Source organism: Furipterus horrens, unplaced genomic scaffold (genome assembly GCF_987537825.1).
Source record: "Furipterus horrens unplaced genomic scaffold, mFurHor1.1.pri manual_scaffold_4, whole genome shotgun sequence".
Lineage (NCBI taxonomy): Eukaryota > Metazoa > Chordata > Mammalia > Chiroptera > Furipteridae > Furipterus > Furipterus horrens.
Genome location: NW_028327174.1, coordinates 55324422 through 55342817, shown reverse-complemented (window position 1 = coordinate 55342817; position 18396 = coordinate 55324422). Strand labels below are relative to the sequence as shown.

The window sequence follows — 18396 nt, the reverse complement described above, 5'->3', positions numbered from 1 at the left end:
GAAGAATGTGGGTTTTATTTTATTCCTTCTCTTTTGTTTTTGAGGATATGAATGTAATAATAGTCTTTTTGTGTTTGCTTTTTGGAAAAGGCTGTTGAGTTAAGTCCTCAGATGGTTATAACCTGATATCCTCTAGGATTGTCGGTATTTTCAATTTAGACCTTAAGAAATTACTCCTGGTGTTCTAAAGATACACCCCTCTAAACAACTTTTCTCTTAAAAGAAAGAAACCAGAAATTGAATTTTTCTTTTCCCCTTCTTTTGTTCATTATCACTTAGAGAATGCAGAAGAGAGCTGAACGATTCAATGTACCTGTGAGCCTGGAGAGTAAGAAAGCTGCCCGGGCAGCTAGGTGAGTGTCCCCAGCCTTTTGAACCTGAGACAGCGCTGGTATGAAGACGAAGAGCTGTGATCCTAGGTTTTAAATATAATTGTTGACTTTATTTAAAATTTTATTTATTTGTTAAAGAGAGGTGAAGGGAGGGAGAAAGAGGGAAAGAAACATTGATGTGTGAGGGAAACAGCGATCAGTTGCTTCTCACATGCCCCCTACTGGAGACCTGGCCTACAACCCAGGCATGTGCCCTGACTGGGAATTGAACTAGTAACCTTTCAGTCTGCAAGTGGGCACTCACCCACTGAACCACACTAACCAGGGCATAAATATAATTACCGACTTTCAGTTGAATATAGGCCTTGCTGAAAAGAAACACTTTTTTGGCTCCATTCAGAACTCTATTGATTTAGCTATAGTAGTTACAGATGGGTTTTATTATCAGGCAGGGTTTTGTAATAGGTAAAAGTCAGAAACTGATTGATAATCCCAATTCTGGTAAGGCTTCCTTTTAGCTTATTATCTGGACTCTTGGTGAGAGAAAGAGTAAAAGGGACTTCTTTCATGGGGTTGTTAGAATTAGCTAATGATTGCGAGGCTTGAGATCACAAGAAGTGCCATATGTACACTTGACACGGAGACCAGGAGTGTGAACAGCTTCCTAAAATTTAGCTTGTTTTTCTTTCTACAGATTTGGGATTTCTTCAGTTCCATCAAAAGGTAAGCATCCAGAAACTTCTGAGAAAGTTACCTCTACAGTCTTTTCTGGCACAACAGATTTCTCCTAATTAAGGTAAACTTGTTAGCTCTAGAAACCTTTAAGAGGTTATAACATTTACCTTCTTTGCTTTAGGTCAAACTATACTTAAGCCTTCCTGGGAAATTTAGAGAAGGTACTGAAGTTACGAGAATAGGAAGAAGTGCCAACATTTGTTTTACTTTTCTTGGACATTTTCAGAGAAATTTCTAGTATCTTGCTTATTCTGGTGTCTCAAATCAGCATATAATTGTATATACCTATCCAGTGTTATACTGCCTAGTGTAGTGGTAAAGGGAAAGAGAATCTTTTTTACCTCAACAATCTTACTTCTAGGAATTTACAAGGAAGTAATCTTGGATATACTTAAAAAGTTAGGCACAAAGATTATCAAACATTAACTATAGTGGTCAGTAACTGGAAACTATGTGATATACAGTAGAGAATTGCTTAAATAAATGTGTTCTATAGTATAATGGAAGACCATGCAGATGTTAAAAACTATATTGAAAAATATTTGTCAGAAAGATATTAAGTGAAAAATGCAAATTACAAAATTAGTTGTGTGTTCCCATTTTAGTAATAAAAGTGCATGAATGGCTAGGAAAAAAGACTAGAAGGATATATACTAAATTGTTTACTCATTATCTCTTTGTAGGGACAGTTTTGAGTGACTTCTTTCTGCTTGTCTATGTTTTTTAAATGTGCATTTTGTAATAAGTTAGGAAAAATGTTTTTTAAAGTCATGTAATCCCTGTTCTCAGAGACTTAAAATTTAAATGTAGCCTCCTAATCCAGTTCAGTCTTCATAGTAACCTGTTTGTAGTTTCAAGTATGTTAAGAAAATGCCCTCCGAAGACCTTACAGTGTTTTTGCTGTGCTTTTTAAAAAGACCAAAAAATTCTGGCTACTATCACTATGTGTCTTAGGAATAAGATATTTTCTGGCTTTTAGTTATGTCAAGAGATATGATAGGATTGGTGATAGTACAGCAAAAATTATTAAAGACATTAGATGCTGCTATTTGAAGAGAGAAGGGATGTTCGGATTAATACCTAGTCTGAAAAAGGAAACCTGATCAAGAAAAAAAAATGTATATATGACATTTACAGTGTTATTATATAATCCTGACATCATAGAACTACAGAATAGCTCTTAAAAGAACATTTAAAAGGAGTTACAGTTTTATGAGTGAGAACATAAAAACGCCTAACAGTTCCTAGCACATGGGTTGTGTTAAAGGTTGAACCCATATATAAATGTTTACAGTGGAGAGTTAGGGAACCAATTACAAAATTGAGATTGCTTAAAATAAAATTTTGTAAGTTTTACGTAAATAATTATTGACTAGATCAGGGTTGATCCTCTGGGCCAATTTACTACTTGCTTAGTGGTAATTTCAGTACATAACATTGTCTTAAAGAGGCCATAATTTTAACTCAATGATAGTAGCTCTGTTCTTTTTTCCAGATATGATGTTTTTCTCTTTCTTTTAACAGCCTTATTAAGATACAATTCATATACTATATAATTTATTTAAAATACATAGTTCAGTTTTTTTATTTTATTTTTTATTCATAAGGTTGTACAGCCATTATCACAGTCTAATTTTAGGGCATATCCATTACCCAGAAAAGAAACCCTGTATCCATTAGCAATTGTTTCCCATTCCTTCCTCTCAAACAAACACCAGTTTTTTTCTATATATGTAAATTTGCCTTTATATAAATGGAATCATATAATTCCTATTTTTTCTGTGACTGAATTCTTTAACTTAGCATAATGTGTTCAGAGTTCATCCATTTTGTAGCATGTATCAGTACTTCATTTCTTTTTATTGTTGGGTAATATTCCATTGTATGGCTATACCATATTTTATCCATTCATCAGCTGATGGACATTTTGGTTCTTTTCACTTTTTGGCTATTATGGACAATGCTGCTGTAAACATTCATGTACAAGTTTTTGTATGGATGTATGTTTTCGTTTCCTTTTTTGTGTACACCTAAGCATGGGATTGATAAGTTACATGGTGAACCATGTTTAACTTTTTGAGGAACTGCCAAACTTTTCCAAAGTGGATACGTCATTTTATGTTCTCAGTGAATGCAGATAGGATCTCCAGATGCAGTCTGCCTTTTCTTTCTCACCATAAAAGACATTTGTCTTACATACTATTTCTGTGCTATCTAATTTGATTTGAAGACTGTGAGCTTCATTTATAACTTTTAAAAATATTAAATAAAACCTTTTTCTTTTTTAGGTCTGTCATCTGACACCAAGCCTATGGTAAGAAATCTTTTTTTATACCTTAAGAGCCAAAACTTAGAGACTCCTCCTCCTTCTCCCCAGGTCAGAGGAAACTGAGATCATATGAGCTTGGTGACTGTTTTCAGTAGTGTTTTATGTCCTGAATAAAGAGAATTGTTTGAGGTACTGAGAGGTCAGGAAAATTGCCACATCTTCAAAAATGCTATCACAATCTTCCTTCCTACCACTCCTCTTGAAAAAATGAATAGATTTTGTTAGAGGACATAGTCCATGTAACTCTTTGTTTAATGGTACTGGACTTTTAGGCCTTGTCAAATGGTTTTTGATAATGTCTAATTTTTTTTTTAAAGATTTTATTTATTTATTTTTAGAGGGAAAGACACATCAGTATGTGATGGCCTCTCACGTGCCTCCGCCTGGGGACCTGGCCTATAACCCAGGCATGTGCCCTGAGTGGGAATTGAACTAGCGAACCCTTAGTTTGCAGGATGGCACTCAGTCCATTGAGCCACATCAGCCAGGGCAATGTCTTAATTTTTTTTTAATTTTTAAATTTTTACTTTTTATTTTTGTATATTTTATTGATTATGTTGTTACAGTTGTCCCAATTTTTCCCCCTTTGCTCCCCTCTGCCCAGTACACCCCTTCCCCCAGCAATTCCACCCCACTTAGTTCATGTCCATGGGTTGTGCATGTAAGTTCCTTGGCTTCACCCTTTTCTATATTATTCTTAACTTCCCCCTGTCTATTTTGTACCAATCAATTATGCTTCTTAGTCCCTGTACCATTTCCCAATCTCTTCCCCTCCCCACTTCCAGCTGGTAATCCTCCAGGTGATCCCCATACCTATGATTCTGTTCCTATTCTGGTTTGTTTAGTTAGATTTTGTTTTTGTTTTTTAGATTCAGTAGTTGATAGTTGTGTGTTTGTTGTTTCAGTGTTCATAGTTTTGATCTTTGTTTTCTTAATTAAGTCCCTTTAATGTTTCATATAATAATGTCTTGGTGATAATGAACTCTCAGCTTTACCTTGTCTGGGAAGCACTTCAGCTGCCCTTCATTCTAAATGATAGCTTTGCTGGATAGAGTGATCTTGGTTGTAAGTCCTTGCTTTTCATCACATTGAATGCTTCTTGCCAGCCCCTTCTTGCCTGCAAAGTTTCTTTTGAGAAATCAGCTGATAGTCTTATGGGTATCCCTTTGTAGGTAACTCCCTTCTTTTCTCTTGCTGCTTTTGAGATTCTCTCTTTATCTTTCACCTTTGGCATATTTTTTTAAATTTTATTTTTTATTTTTATTTTATTTTACTTATCTGTTTTTAGAGAGGGGAAAGGAGAAAGAGGGAGAGAACATCAATGTGCGGTTGCCTCTCACCCTTCCGCAACTGGGGATCTGGCGTGCAACCTAGTCATGTGCCCTGACTGGGAATCGAACCAGCAACACTTGGTTCGCAGGCTGATGCTCAATCCACTGAGCCACAGCAGCCAGGGCCTTCACCTTTGGCATTTTAATGATGATGTGTCTTGGTGTGGTCCTTTTTGGGTCTAGCTTGTTTGGGACTCCCTGTGCTTTCTGGACTTGTATGTCTATTTCCGTTGCCAAATTTGGAAAGTTTTCATTCATTATTTTTGCACATAGGCTTTCAGTTTCTTGCTCTTCCTCTTCTTCTTCTGGCACCCCTATGATTTGGATGTTGGCACATTTAAAGTTGTTCCAGAAGCTCCAAAGCCTCTCCTCATTTTTTTTCAATTCTTATTTCCTCATTCTGTACTGCTTGACTGTTTTTTCCTTCCTTATGTTCCAAATCATTGATTTGAACCCTGGTTTTTTTCCCTTCACCATTAGTGTTGTGTGGATTTTCCTTCGTTTCACTTCTTCCCTTATGCATCTGCTACTCAAGCATATCTGTCAAGCCTGTGAGCATTTTTATCACCAGTGTTTTGAATTCTGCGTCTGTTAGGTTGGCTATCTCCTCATTGCTTAGTTCTCCCACTGAAACCTTGATTCGTTCCCCATCTTGGGCCATACTTTTCTGTCTCCTCATCTTGGCAGGCTCCTATATTTGTTTGCCTCTGTGTCTTAGGTAGAGCTGCCGCTCCTGATATATTGTAAGGGGCCGAGCTTTAGGTATTCGTGAGTACAGGACGACCCCTTTCACCATGTTGTGGCACTGTGTGTCGGGGAGGGGTCTGAGAGGGAACAACACCGCTTGCACAGCACTTGCCCCTTTTCCAGGCACTTCTCCCACTTTGGTATGGGACTGGCGCCTCTCTAGCTGTTGCCCTGGCCATTGTTTCCAGAATGGGTGGGATGTTCTAGGACTGTGGAGGCCCTTTAAACAAGCAGACTCTGCTGAGAGACTGGTAGTTTCTTTCTCCGCCGCAACCCCCACTTGTTTGCACAGTCAGCAGCAGTGAGGCTCTATTTTCCCTGGTGCTGGTACCGAGAGCTGCGCGGTCTGGTCAGGAGCTTGGAGCGCTCCCCTGTTGTCCCTCCGTACTTCTTAAAACGTGTGACTGTGTTTTCTGCTGGTCTGCCGCTGCTGCTGCCAACACCACACCTCGTTCTCTCCATGCCGGCTTCGCCCCTCCTACCTGTCTGGATGAATATTTCTTCTTTATATCTTTGCTGGACTTCCATGCAGCTTGGTTTTCTAGAACTTTTGGTTGTCTCTAGTTTTGAGGTAGTTGTATTCCTTCTTAGTTGTGGAGGGAGACCTCAGCGTGTCTGTCTAGGCCTCTATCTTGGCCAGAAGTCCTCAGTGTCTAATTCTTAATACCACAAGAGAATCTGTGAAAGCAACTTAATGAGTTCTATTTATAGATAGTGGTATTTTTAAATACTACCTAATAAATGTAAAATCAAAATAAAGACTAGTAGAATAAGACTTCTGGGCCATTGTGACTAGTAAGCATGTTTAGAAAATTGAAAGAAGTGATGAGGTGAAGTATGTTGAGTTCTGTGAAATCTTGCTCTTTGGGTTGCAGTTTATTAGTAATAGTAGTAATGAAAATGTCTCAAATACTTTTGCTGCTGCGGCCACATTCATGAGTGTGCTCAGGCTTCAGAAGAGGCTTATTACCTCCAATGTCCTTCGTTGGCAAAAAGAAGTTCGGTTTGGACCTGAGTAAGACCAATGAAATTGCCAAAGCCAACTCCAATCAGCAGATTCAGAAGCTGGGCAAAGATGGACTGATCATCTGGAAGCCTGTGATTATCCATTTCTGGTCTTGATGCCAGGAAAACACCTTGGCCTGCAAGAAAGGCAGACATATGAGCGAGGTATGGCAAAGAGTATTGCTAATGCTAAAATGCCTAAGGAGGTAACGTGGATGAGGAAGATGAGAATTCTTTGCCCACTGCTCAGAAGAGACCGTGAATCTAAGAAGATTGACCTCCACATGTATCACAGCCTATACCTGAAAGTGAGAGGTAACATGTTCAAAAACAAGTGGATTCTTGCCTTGACTGGTATGGCTCAGTGGGTTGGGCATCATACCACAAATCAAAAGGTCACCAGTTCAATTCCTGGTCAGGGCATATGCTTGGGCCTGTGTAGTGGGCCAGGTCCCCAGTTGGGGACGTATGGGAGGCAACCGATAGATGTTTCTTTCCCTCTCATTCTCCCTCCTTTTCCTTCCCTCTAAAAATAAATGAAATCTTTAAAAAAAGGATTCTTACGGAACATATTCACAAGCTGAAGGCAGACAAGACACACAAATTTCTGGCTGACCAGGCTAAGACCCACGGGTCTAAGACCAAGGAAGCACACAAGTGCTGTGTAGAACGGCTCCAGGTCAAGAAGCAGAAGATCATCAAGAGTCTGGCCAAAGAGGAAGAGACCAAGAAATAAAGCCCCACCTCTCTTAACTGTACATAGTGGCTATAGCAATTACATACATTAATCATTCAAAATAGCCTTTATCTACTTTAATTTAAAAAAGAAAGAAAACGTCCCAAATATCCTCCATAAGTCTTGATATATCAAGGCTTCCAATAAAAATGAAGAAAATTGAGTAGAGTACTGACGGTAGATTTATCTTCTGAGGAAAATGGGTCTGTAGTGTTTGTTTCTTTTTGCTAGGAGATAAGAGTTAAGAACTATTTGCATAGACTATAGGAATGAATGATTTTGGACTGTGAATGGTGGGCTTTTTTGGAGGTGGTGATTTAGACATTTGTTTCCTTTTTCCAGAAGTGTTTTTCTTGCTTTGATCTTAAATCCCCTCCTTAGGCTCTTACCACCTTTGATGAATGAAGGTGGCAGGGCTGAATCTTTCACTGCATTCCAGAAGAGGCTTTTTAATAATTAATGGCATGATGGGTACTGCTTAGTTTCCTAATTTGGCACATAGGGTACCTTTGATGTTGTAGGTTTATTTAACTTATTTTTGGACCATAGTTTCTGCCTTCTGTATTTTTCTGTTTTGATTTTTCAATACAGGCTCCCCCCCCCCCTATGTTTTTGTAGGTTAACCTGGACAAGCTAAAGGAAAGAGCTCAAAGATTTGGTTTGAATGTCTCTTCAATCTCCAGAAAGGTACTGTTTTTGCAACATTAGAGCAGTTTAGGGGCTACTAGGCTGAGAGTGTAACACTTTGTTTCACACAATCTTTTGACTATCATCTCCTCTCACTGCGTATTGATTACATTACAGGCATTATTTCACAAACCTAATTGTTTTTTTCCACACATTGTTTTCATAGCTTCTACTCAGGCTGTATGAACATGCTCTATATTTCTCTTGGTTGTTGAAGTGGTAGCAAGGTTAAGTGAAGAATGTTTCAAACCAGAAAAACCATCATTTAAAAAAAAAAAAAGATTAGCCCTGGTTGGTGTGGCTCAGTGAGTGGATCCAGCACCAGCCTGAGAACTAAAAGGTCACTGGTTCGATAGCTGGTCAGGGCACATGCCTGGGTTGTGTGCCAGGTCCCTGGTGTGGGGGCTTGTGAGACAACCAAATGATGTTTCTGTCCCTCTTTCTCTCCCTCTTCACCCTCTCTAAAAAAAAATAAATCTTTTTAAAAAAATGATTATTTCCCATTTGAGTATGGAAATATTGACTTCTCTGGAAATTCATTGGAAAAAATTGACCTAACAGTGGCTATATTTTTGCTCCGGAAAAAAACTGAACACTATAAAGTAAACATTTGTACTCCTATAGGACTCATAACTTTGCTTACAACTGTGTTTCATCTTCCTTTCTTTCAGGTTACATATTTGGTGTTTATCAGAAATAAAACCGTAGCTCTTCCCAGCTTGTTGCTGAGACCATAGGTAGTCAGTAGGAGTATTTGCTGATTTATGTGACATATTTAAAAATTAGGAGTTGTGAGGTGGACAGAATATGTGATTCTTAAACCACATACAGCTTAATTGGGAGGAATTATTATAAACCTAGTCATTTGTGTTTTTCTAGGTGACCAAGAAAGGGTGCCTTGGATCTGTGACCCTGGTTCTCATCTATCTACTTTTCTATGTGAGGGCTAGGGTCTGAGAATCTCAGCAATAATTTCACTCTTGTAAGGAATTATGTGTGTGTGTGTGTTCCATCAAAATGAACTAAATTGAACATCATACCCCTTGTTACTCAGCTCACATGGACACATTCCTGAAAGGAATTTGTCCCTCACCTATACTGTCCACTAAGTTATTTTGATAGCATTTCATTACAAGGATATCAGCTTCTCTCTTCCCTTCCCTAGAGTCTTTCTCCAGATTTTACCTGATTTTATTTTCAGTCCACAGGAGGCTGAGTAAAACATGAAGATATACCTTAATTTATTTTGTGACTTTAAGCAAAGTATTAAATTTATTTGGTCCTCATCTATAAAATGGAAGTAATATCTAACACCATGTTTGTGAAGAGTAAATAATTGTATATTTGAAATTTCCTAACATAGTGACACTGACCCTCAATAAATATTAGTTTTCTTCTTCTGTTTTTAATCTTTACCCAAGGATATGTTTATTGATCTGAGAGACAGAGAGAGAGAGAAAGAAATATCGATTGGTTGCCTCCTGTATGTGCCCTGACCTGACCAGGGATGGACCCTGCAACCTTTTGGTGTATAGGACAACACTCCAACCAATTGAGCCACCAGTCCAAGGCTCTTCCTTTCTTAGTTAACTTCTGTATTTTATTTGATCATTGATAAGATTTCACTTCTCATTTTAAATCTCTAAAGGGTTATAATTAGAACTGACTATATGAGCTCTGTTCTCTCATCACATTCATTGTCACACATATGTTCTAGAGTGGTGTTTCTCAAATTCTGTGGCCAAGACTAGGTTTTTAAAATTTGCAATTTATTGCAAAGTGTTACTTGTGTAAAAATACAATAAAAATGGCACAGCAGTGTTTTATTACTTTGGAAGTTTCTGAACACTCTAAATTTCAGAATGATAACAGTTTGGGGACCAGCATCAGGAGGCAGACCACATTTTGAGTAGCACTGTATTAGAGTATGTGATTTCTTCCTGGTACCACACTACTTTGAGATTTGTGACTTTTTGAGATGTCTTCTTTGAGTATAGGTTCCATATACATTGATCATAAATCTTGATTTTTAGAATCATCCTAATTTTAAGAGGTTGTTCTAATTTTCCCCATAAATCATTAAAATGTCCCAGAAATGCTGATATTTTGCTGTCTAGATCACTACTGAACAGTGGAACTTTCTGTGTTGATGGAAATATTCTACATAACATTGTTTTATTGAATAATTTGTTATTTAATATAGTAGTAATTAGCCACATGTGGTTATTGATCACTTGAAATGTAGCTAGTGAGACTGAGGAACTGAATTTTTAATTAACTTAAATAGCCATGTGTTTGTTGAACTACTCAAATGTAGCTTATATCTCCCACACAGCTTTTGCACTTCAAGGTAGCATAGGACTCCTTTATCAGACTACATAAATTGAAGCACTGTTTTGTAGCCCAGAATTTTTCAGTACTTGTAGAACATAAGCAGTTTTCAACTGAATCTGAAGAAGGAGAGAAATTGGAGGAAAAGAAGGTAAAAGAAAGTCTTCTTTTTCTTTTTCTTTTTTTTCTAAGTGACTTCTTTTCTAGAACTTAGTGTCCTAGATCCAAATCTTGAAATTGCAAACTGGACACATTTTTGGTGAGAGTTACCTGGTTCAGTCATATGTTTAACTATTCTTTATCACCGGAGATGATCTGTTACCTAGTATTTGGTTGGTTGGCCAAGGTTGTGACATGATTAAGTTTATATTTATGGTACAGCCAGATCAGCACACTCTGTCCATCTTATTTTGGGATCCTGGGTTCTAGTACAGCATCCTCCTACATAATTTGGCACAGCTCTCACTCACTTAGATACGATGCTGATAGTGGTGTGTTTAGTAGGTGGTATGAGATGCTTCTTCACCCTAGTGTCCTAAAGAGTACAGTGAGAAACCTACCTCCTGTCCTCTCATTTCACAGGGTATGTGTTTACTTGGTCCAGCTTAAGACCCTGATTACTTGTTGCTTCCTCTTTAGTAGATTTTGCTGCAGACCAGTATATGTGATAAAGAGGAAGTATGTGAGAGGAAGTGAGCCATGGATCAATGGTATTAATGACTATTTTTTTAAATTATGGCAGTTTGATTATCTTCATATTTTAGATTTGCTTGAGCATATTACACATTTGAGGATACTGAATCTTGGTTCTTCTTCCTAGGCTGACTTTTGCATGACTACACATAATATTTCAGTTTTCAGCTCCACTAGTATACTATACACATTAGGCGCAGTGCACAGAAACGTAAAGAAATCTGTCTCCCCGCACCCCCCAGTCATCTTCCTTCTTTTGCCTTGCCCAAGAAGGGCCTGTCCATTCATGTTTTCACCTCAAGTCTCAGTGAATAAAATCCTGTTGGTTTAGGATAATGGGAAGTGATGGGGCAAAGAATGGCACTGGTATTTATAGATATTTTTTACATAAGAGGCTGTAAATTGTCCCCTCCAACACTTTGGATTATTTGAGGATGGAATGCATGCCTTTTCTCATATAAACCTCATGGTGACTGTGGGCTAAGAAACCTCCCACCCCGCAAACAAAACAAAACTCAGATAAATAACCTCTGCCTGATTGGTTCTGATTGATTATCTGCTAGGTTTTCAGTCTTGTGCTTGACTGTTTTGTTTGTTTAGTTTTTTTTTTTTCCCCATCACTTTTCCATGCCTCCCAAGGGGAAGAGTGTTTGGGTTAGTCCTGTTGGTGAAGGGCAGGACTTGGCCTGGCACAGAAAAAATTCACCTCTGAAAGGAATGAGAAAGATGGATAGAAGGAATAGATGGGAGGCCAGATCAGTTAACATATATTGGTTATAGGACATTAGTTTTGTAAAAATTTAAGTCTGGGTCTAGAGTTATGGTGTTAACTGAAATAGCTAATATGAGTTGATTGTTTTATTTTGTTTTCAAATATTGGCACATTTGGGAAGTTGAAACTTGATGTTTTAGTATCAAGTACAGAAAATCCAGCTAGGTAAGTATTAAAAAAAAAAAAAGGCCCAGGCTCTGAGCAGAAAACTGGAGTGTAGTTTATACTCTTCTCCCACCCTGGGAATCTGAGGGGCATGTGTTACTACTTATTCATTAATAGCAGTAGGAAATATAACTGTTTTGTATCCCTGTTAATCTTAGTACCTCTTCCTTCTCTACTAGAGTATTAACTGTGTTTTCCCTACTTGTAGCTCTTCATATAGGTAACTATGCTAGTAATTTATCTTAAGGCTTATAAACCCTGAGGGCCACTCCCAGGTTTGTGATTTTTGGCAGTTTCTTCTCTGATAATATGGTCTTAAGTTACACAGTGTCAGAATATATAGATTAAAAACAAACTATCCCTCCAGTGACCATCTTCTTGTTGATAAGGCTGGTAACTAGAAGATTCTTAGGTAGCTGCAGTGATTAGTTTTATGAGCCTTTCATATAATTGTATATTTTTGCTCACCTATTGGTTGGGGATAAACCACTTCAGAGTGAGAGATTAGACCTGCCTTGTTTTTGAGGAGCTTGTCACCTAAATGGGATGGGATATCAAAGAAAAAGCTGGGATAAAGAGTCAGTTCTGAGCACAGGAAGGCACCAGTGTCTCCTAGCATACAAATTTCATTGTGGCTAACTGATGGTAGGCCACTCTCTTCTGGAAGGCCCATTTTGATTATATCAAGATTCCCTTCCACTATCTGAAATAAATGAAAATATTTGTTTGTTCCTCCCTTTCAGCACTGGGCTTTGGAATAGAGGTTAGCTGTTGAGATTTGGAGAGAAGGAAATTCATTAGCCTTCCCAGAGAACCTATCATTGGGATTTGTTAGAATTTACCTATGGGTGTACAAGCCTTTTCCAAAGGAAGAACTGTGGGGCAATGAACAGGAAGGACATTGCTAACATGAAACTGTAAGAACACTGAGGAGACATAAGCAAGCTAAGGCAAGGTGTAAGGTGTTCGGTAGAATATTTTTTAAAGGGGTAGTGGTAGAAGACTTAGATCTCAGGATAAGCTGGGAAAGTAGCCTGATGAGTAGGTTTAGGTTCTTACATTCATCTAAATGTACTCAAGCAGTTGTACCTAGGCCAAGTACAACATTTAACTTCTCTATTCTCATTTCTCATAGGACCCCATAAGACCAAGAAAGCTTGCTCGCATGCATGCACTCGCATGCTCTTTCTCTGTCTCTTGTCTCCACATGCATGCACCAAGGAAAGGGCCTGTAAAGACACAACGAGAAGGTGGCTGACTACAAAACAGAAAGAGTCCTCACCAAAAACCAATCATACTGGCACTCTGATCTCAGACTTTCAGCCTCCAGAACCATAAGAAAATGAATGTTTGTTGTTTAAGCCAAGAAAAAATCCCCCAAAACACACACACACGCACACACACACACACACACACACAAAGAAAAAGAAAAGTGCAGTGTAGAATTATAGATGGAAAAAGCTTCAGTATGATCCTCTTAGTCATTATATTTCATTGATCACGGGCTTTGGGGGCAGTCCCCCTACTTCATCCTAGATTGTCATTTTTCTCAAAATGATTCCTCCATTTGAAAAACTATTCTTTTATATTAACCAATAAGAAAACAAGATAAAAATGGGTTGTATTTATGAGAGATAGAGATAGCAATTGAGAGTGGCTATTAGAAAGGATCACTTTCAGGAAATACCAAGACCCAACCCCTCATAGTCTTCAACAATTATTGGAGCATTTTCGGATGCAGCCAAATTTAACCAATCCTTTAAGTCCCCTTCTAATTCATAATTTGAAAATAAATGTTTAGCATTTCTTGTACTGCTATTTCTCTACCCAGCCACTGGAACAAACCTTTAGGGAGTGGTGAAGTAGCTGTTTAAAGAGGAAACAATAGGGAAAACTCTCTGACCTCATTTTATCCCCTCATCTGTTTCTTCATTTGTCCCTGCTGAGGAACAGAACTTGTCTTTTGTCTGTAACTCAAATACATCTTCACCTCCCTCCCTTCCCACTCCCCCCCCCACCTGCTCTTCTCATTCCCTTCTATTATGGTTCCAGTCAATGATGTCATTATGTATGCCTTTCAACTGTTGTTGAACCATTTGGCTATAAGAATTTGGAAGAGCCAAGAGGCAGAATGGAATTTTTCTCTCTGCTGCCCCGGGCTCTTGAAAATGTATTCTAATTTTAACTAGAGAAGTAGGAGTCAGGTTTTTCTTTGCTCAACAACTTCTACTCTCCCACTATGCCCTAACTTTTAAACACAGACTTTTTACTTAGCTGGGTATGAGGGAAAATTGGACATGAATTATTAGGAATATAAATTGAACCCTTTTAAGAGAAAAAGCTTTAAAAATTTGGGGAAGCAAGATGAAATTTTTGATGCTATCTTGATGCTGGTGTTTTGCCTTGTTTCCTATAAATTGGATCCTTGAGAAGTTTGTAATAGAGGGTTTATACTTTCCTAAGGTGCATAGTTGAGACTACTAGAATCTTGTACCTTTTCATTTGATTTTTCCTTTTCTGAAATAACTAGTAGGTAAGAAAGTTTATAGTCAGGTAAAAAACTCATTTTCCTATCTCCCCTGCTTGATACCTCCCCCCCCCACTAATGTCTTTGAATTCCTTCTTCTAACATGTCAGGACGGATGACTTTGATTAAAAACAAGTTTTATTCCTCTCTGTGGTTCCCCTGTAGTCTTTGCTCCAAGAGTAAACATAGCCTGGAAAAGGAGGGGAATGCTGGATTTTGTTGAGTCTGTTTTACTTTTAAATACCTTTAGTTGTTTTTGGCTAGCCAAGTTCTTGGGATGGGATTATTCTTTTGAGTGTCAGGTTATTTTTATGAAGTGCTGCTCTTGAGTACATAAGATGAATAATTGTTAAAACCCACCTGTAAACACATTATATATGAGTGTGTTTAATTTTGGGGTGACCAGTAGCTGGCCTGACTTTTCTAAGCAGAGCAATATCTGTCTGATCACTCTCAGATGCTCTTCTTGGCTATGGTGAAATGTGAGCTAACTGAATCCACGTCTGTCTGTCCATCCTTCAAAATCTGTATTGGAGGGGAAAATGGGTTTTTTTGTTTTTGTTTTGTTTGCAATGTGTGGGTGTTGTTTTTACTGGGAGCGGAGAATTTTGATGTTCAAAAGGTTTCTCATGATGTTGAGAGCTGTACCAGTACAGAAATGTTTAAGGTTTTTTTTTGAAGATTTTATTTATTTATTTTCAAAGAGAGGGGAAGGGAGGGAGAAAGAGTAGGAAAGAAACATCAATGTGTGAGGGAAACGCTGATTGGTTGCCTCTCACACGCCCCCAGCTGCGGACTTGGTCGGAAACCCAGGCCCATGCCCTGAACAGGAATTGAACTGGCGACCTTTCAGTTCGCAGGCTGCTCCCAGTCCACTGAGCCACATCAGCCAGGGCTAAGACGTATTTTAATGCTTGAGATGTTAAATTATTTGGGTTGATGTTGATTAGGAGAGGTAATATTTTATTTTTAAAAAGTGCTTATGAGTTCAATCGATAAAGGTTTAATAATTATACGATAGTTCATTTTATTTATGTACTCACTGGAAGAGTGAAATTGCTTTTTATGCCTGATAGCTGAAGCTGGTCAGAGGAAATTCTATAGTATTTTTAGAGATAGAGATGAAGATGAAGCAGGGTATTAAATTGGGAGATATTTTATAGGAGAATACTTGGTGGTGATGTTTGCAAACTAGCAAAGGGCCTGTTTTTAATGATATCTGAGGTCCTTTTAAAGATCTAGAAAATGTTCACTCCACTCCTTTCCTGACATCCGGTTCTTTGCTACTCTTTTTCTCACTTTTTCAAAAAATATTTTAACCAAATCTTACCTTCTCATCCTCAGAGCAGATTCTTCAGACAGAAATAGAAACGTATTTTCAGGGTGTTCCACATTTGGAGTTTATATCAAATATTGACTCTTTCAACTCCTTGGCAGTGAAAGTTATTATTGAGAAGATTATGTTTGAAATGCTTATTAGTGTCTGGATTTTAGAAAATATTTATTGGGTTAAGAGCTTATTGAGTTATAGAATAGAGGAAGCAGTTAAAGAATTTTCATTATTATGCTTGTGTTTAGATATGAAATGGTTGAGCAGGAAAGGAAAGTGGAAATGGACAGAGCTGTAAGATGAGAGTCCTTATATGATGGCCCCTTTTTGAGCTCTAAATGAACAAGCAAAACACATAAGCCTTAAAATCTGTCTGTTCTTCACTTTATTGACATCCTCTCTCTTACTCTGTATCAGTTCTGTAGGAAAAAATACCTTTGTGTGCTTGAACCTAGTTGCCTCCCTCTTTTCTCCACATACCTGAGGTGCTCCCTAATCTTGTTTTGGCATGTTCTTTATTGAACTCCTCTGAGTAACAAGTCTTTCTGTTCCTCTGTTTGAATCCTAGGAAGGCAGCAAGACAGGTGTGCTCCTTAGAGCCAGCTGTGATTCCTTCCTAGCTTTTTTTTCCCTTTCACATCCCTGCAGCTGAGATACCCTGTTTGTAGGAAGGCCCCTAGTGCTTTTGGTTGGGGGCGGGATTGGAATGCAGTAGCAGCCTTCTTGGGAGTAGGTGAGAAATTTAAAAATACACATTTTGTCTATACTTTCTCAAAGCTGTTTGCAATTGTTATCAACTGTGGCTGCACATAAGATTAACCAGGGTACCCGTTTTAAAGTTTAGCTTCCTAAGCTCTTCCTTTTGAGATTCAGAATTATAATAGATTGGGTGAAGCCAGAAATCTGCATTTTAAAATATTGTAGGTGAAAATAATCCGTTTTCCTAGTGCTTATTTTAAATTTGTAAATTCTTAGGTAATTCTCATCATTCTTTGTATATTTTGACCAAGGCAGCATTTACCTCTCCCCTCAGAAGTTTTTAGCTTTCTTGACATTTCTTCCAAGCTCTGCACTGCTTATCCTTAAAAGCAACAGCTTTCTGGCTTTTAATAGAAATGTGGTTTCCGGGGGTCTCAAGTGTGAAACCTTCATTTCCTCCACCTGCCTTGCTTTGTCCTACAATCACTTAGAGCAAGACCCAGACGACCTCCTCTGGGGTTGGAGAGGAATGGGAGTCGGGGAAAGAGCTTGATTTGGACAAGAGAAAGGAAAAGTAAAAGGAGCTAGTGACTCAGAAGGGAGTTTGGTGCTCAGCTGGCTGTGCTTGGGAGCTTCAGATCCTGTAAAGATAGACACTTCCCGGTGGTCTCTTATTCTGGTGTAGCTCTAAAGTTCCTGACACCTTTTTGGCCCTAGAAAGTTGATTTTGATCTCAGTGTTGAAAGATTGTTGAAACTAAGATGGTCATTTTGGGCAGCACATTATGTGTATGTGTGTGAGGGTGTTGAAATGTCTCTACTATGTATGTGCTAAGATGGTATACCTCTGCTAGTCCAGTCCTTCACCTTTAGTCCTCCCTTAGGCTCTGTGCAGTGGTTTTTAGGACCACCCCATGTTTTGTGGTCTGGCTGGCATAAGGCTCAGGAGTAAACATGTACAGATGAATTTCAGAAACGGGGGCAGGGAGGTGACAGCTGTGTGTTTAAGCATAGAAGTGTTTCTGAGAGAAAAGCCATTGGTTGCTGTCATTCACCATGAGATATGAAATTGGAAGCTCACTTACCCTGGAGTGTTTCATAACCTTTACCTCTGCAAAGTCAAGGCTATGTCATTATTAATCTACCATTGCCTGAAAGCCCCCAGGCTCTGCTTTTCATCTTGCCACCAGTCACGTGGCAGTGAAAGTCAGGATATGACCATAAGGCCCCCCTCTTTTCCTTCTTTGCCTCACTCTTACCTTACATTTCCTTGAAAAATCAGATTGACTTGAGAGCTATTACCAACTATTAACAGAGTATGGTAATTCATTTACAAAAGAGGGCAGTTACTCGCTTGTTACTTTTGTGAATTGTGACCATCTTAGGTCACTGTTAGCCTCTGTTCCATCACTACAGGGAAAAGACTTCTGAGGAAATAACTTACAGTGGAATAAATAAAGTGGCAGGGTTTAGGTGCTGATGGGAATGTGTTATATGAGACTTTTACATTGAATAGTGTTGTATGTGAACAGTAACTCAGTCATTAAAACAGCTATAGGAGAATGGCCAGCTCCAGCTCACAGCAGTACCTGAGATTCCCTGAAATACCCCTTTCTACTTAATAAAGATATCTCTGAATGAATTCTTTAGATTGCAGTTTCTGCTTCTTACACAAGTAAGTGAGTGAGCTTGTAGCACTGACCAGTAAAAATGCCTGGCTTGGTTAATGCTTTTGGTCTCCTCTAAGAATAGTGAGTATATCTCTTATTTGAATTCAGAAATATTTTTGCTTTGTGTTTTGGGAATTACTGGGTTCAAATTCTCTAAATAAGCCTAGGTTACAGTTGGGTCACTGTTTTATTTCTTTTGGTTTTTCTTTGTGATTCACAGTGGCACTGGTAATATGATTGAAGAAAGTAAATGCTTTCAGCACACACAGTCCATGGGGTGTTATTGCTAATTAAATCAAAGTGGACTC

At 38.4% G+C, this 18396-nt stretch overlaps 1 protein-coding gene and 1 pseudogene across 2 annotated transcripts in view; both read left to right on the top strand.

Annotated features, from left to right (window-relative positions):
* SARNP (SAP domain containing ribonucleoprotein) overlaps window positions 1-18396 on the top strand; it is a 51227-nt gene that overhangs the window by 19114 nt on the left and 13717 nt on the right. Inside the window, exons 6-9 of one of the 2 annotated variants that reach the window (XM_090273336.1) lie at window positions 280-353; window positions 1027-1055; window positions 3356-3381; window positions 7834-7902. In XM_090273336.1, the coding sequence (XP_090129462.1) occupies window positions 280-353; window positions 1027-1055; window positions 3356-3381; window positions 7834-7902 (198 nt within the window). The remainder of the gene's footprint in view (window positions 1-279; window positions 354-1026; window positions 1056-3355; window positions 3382-7833; window positions 7903-18396) is intronic. The other variant, XM_090273335.1, reaches the window with a different exon arrangement.
* LOC150011929 (large ribosomal subunit protein eL19-like) lies at window positions 5751-7811 on the top strand (annotated as a pseudogene).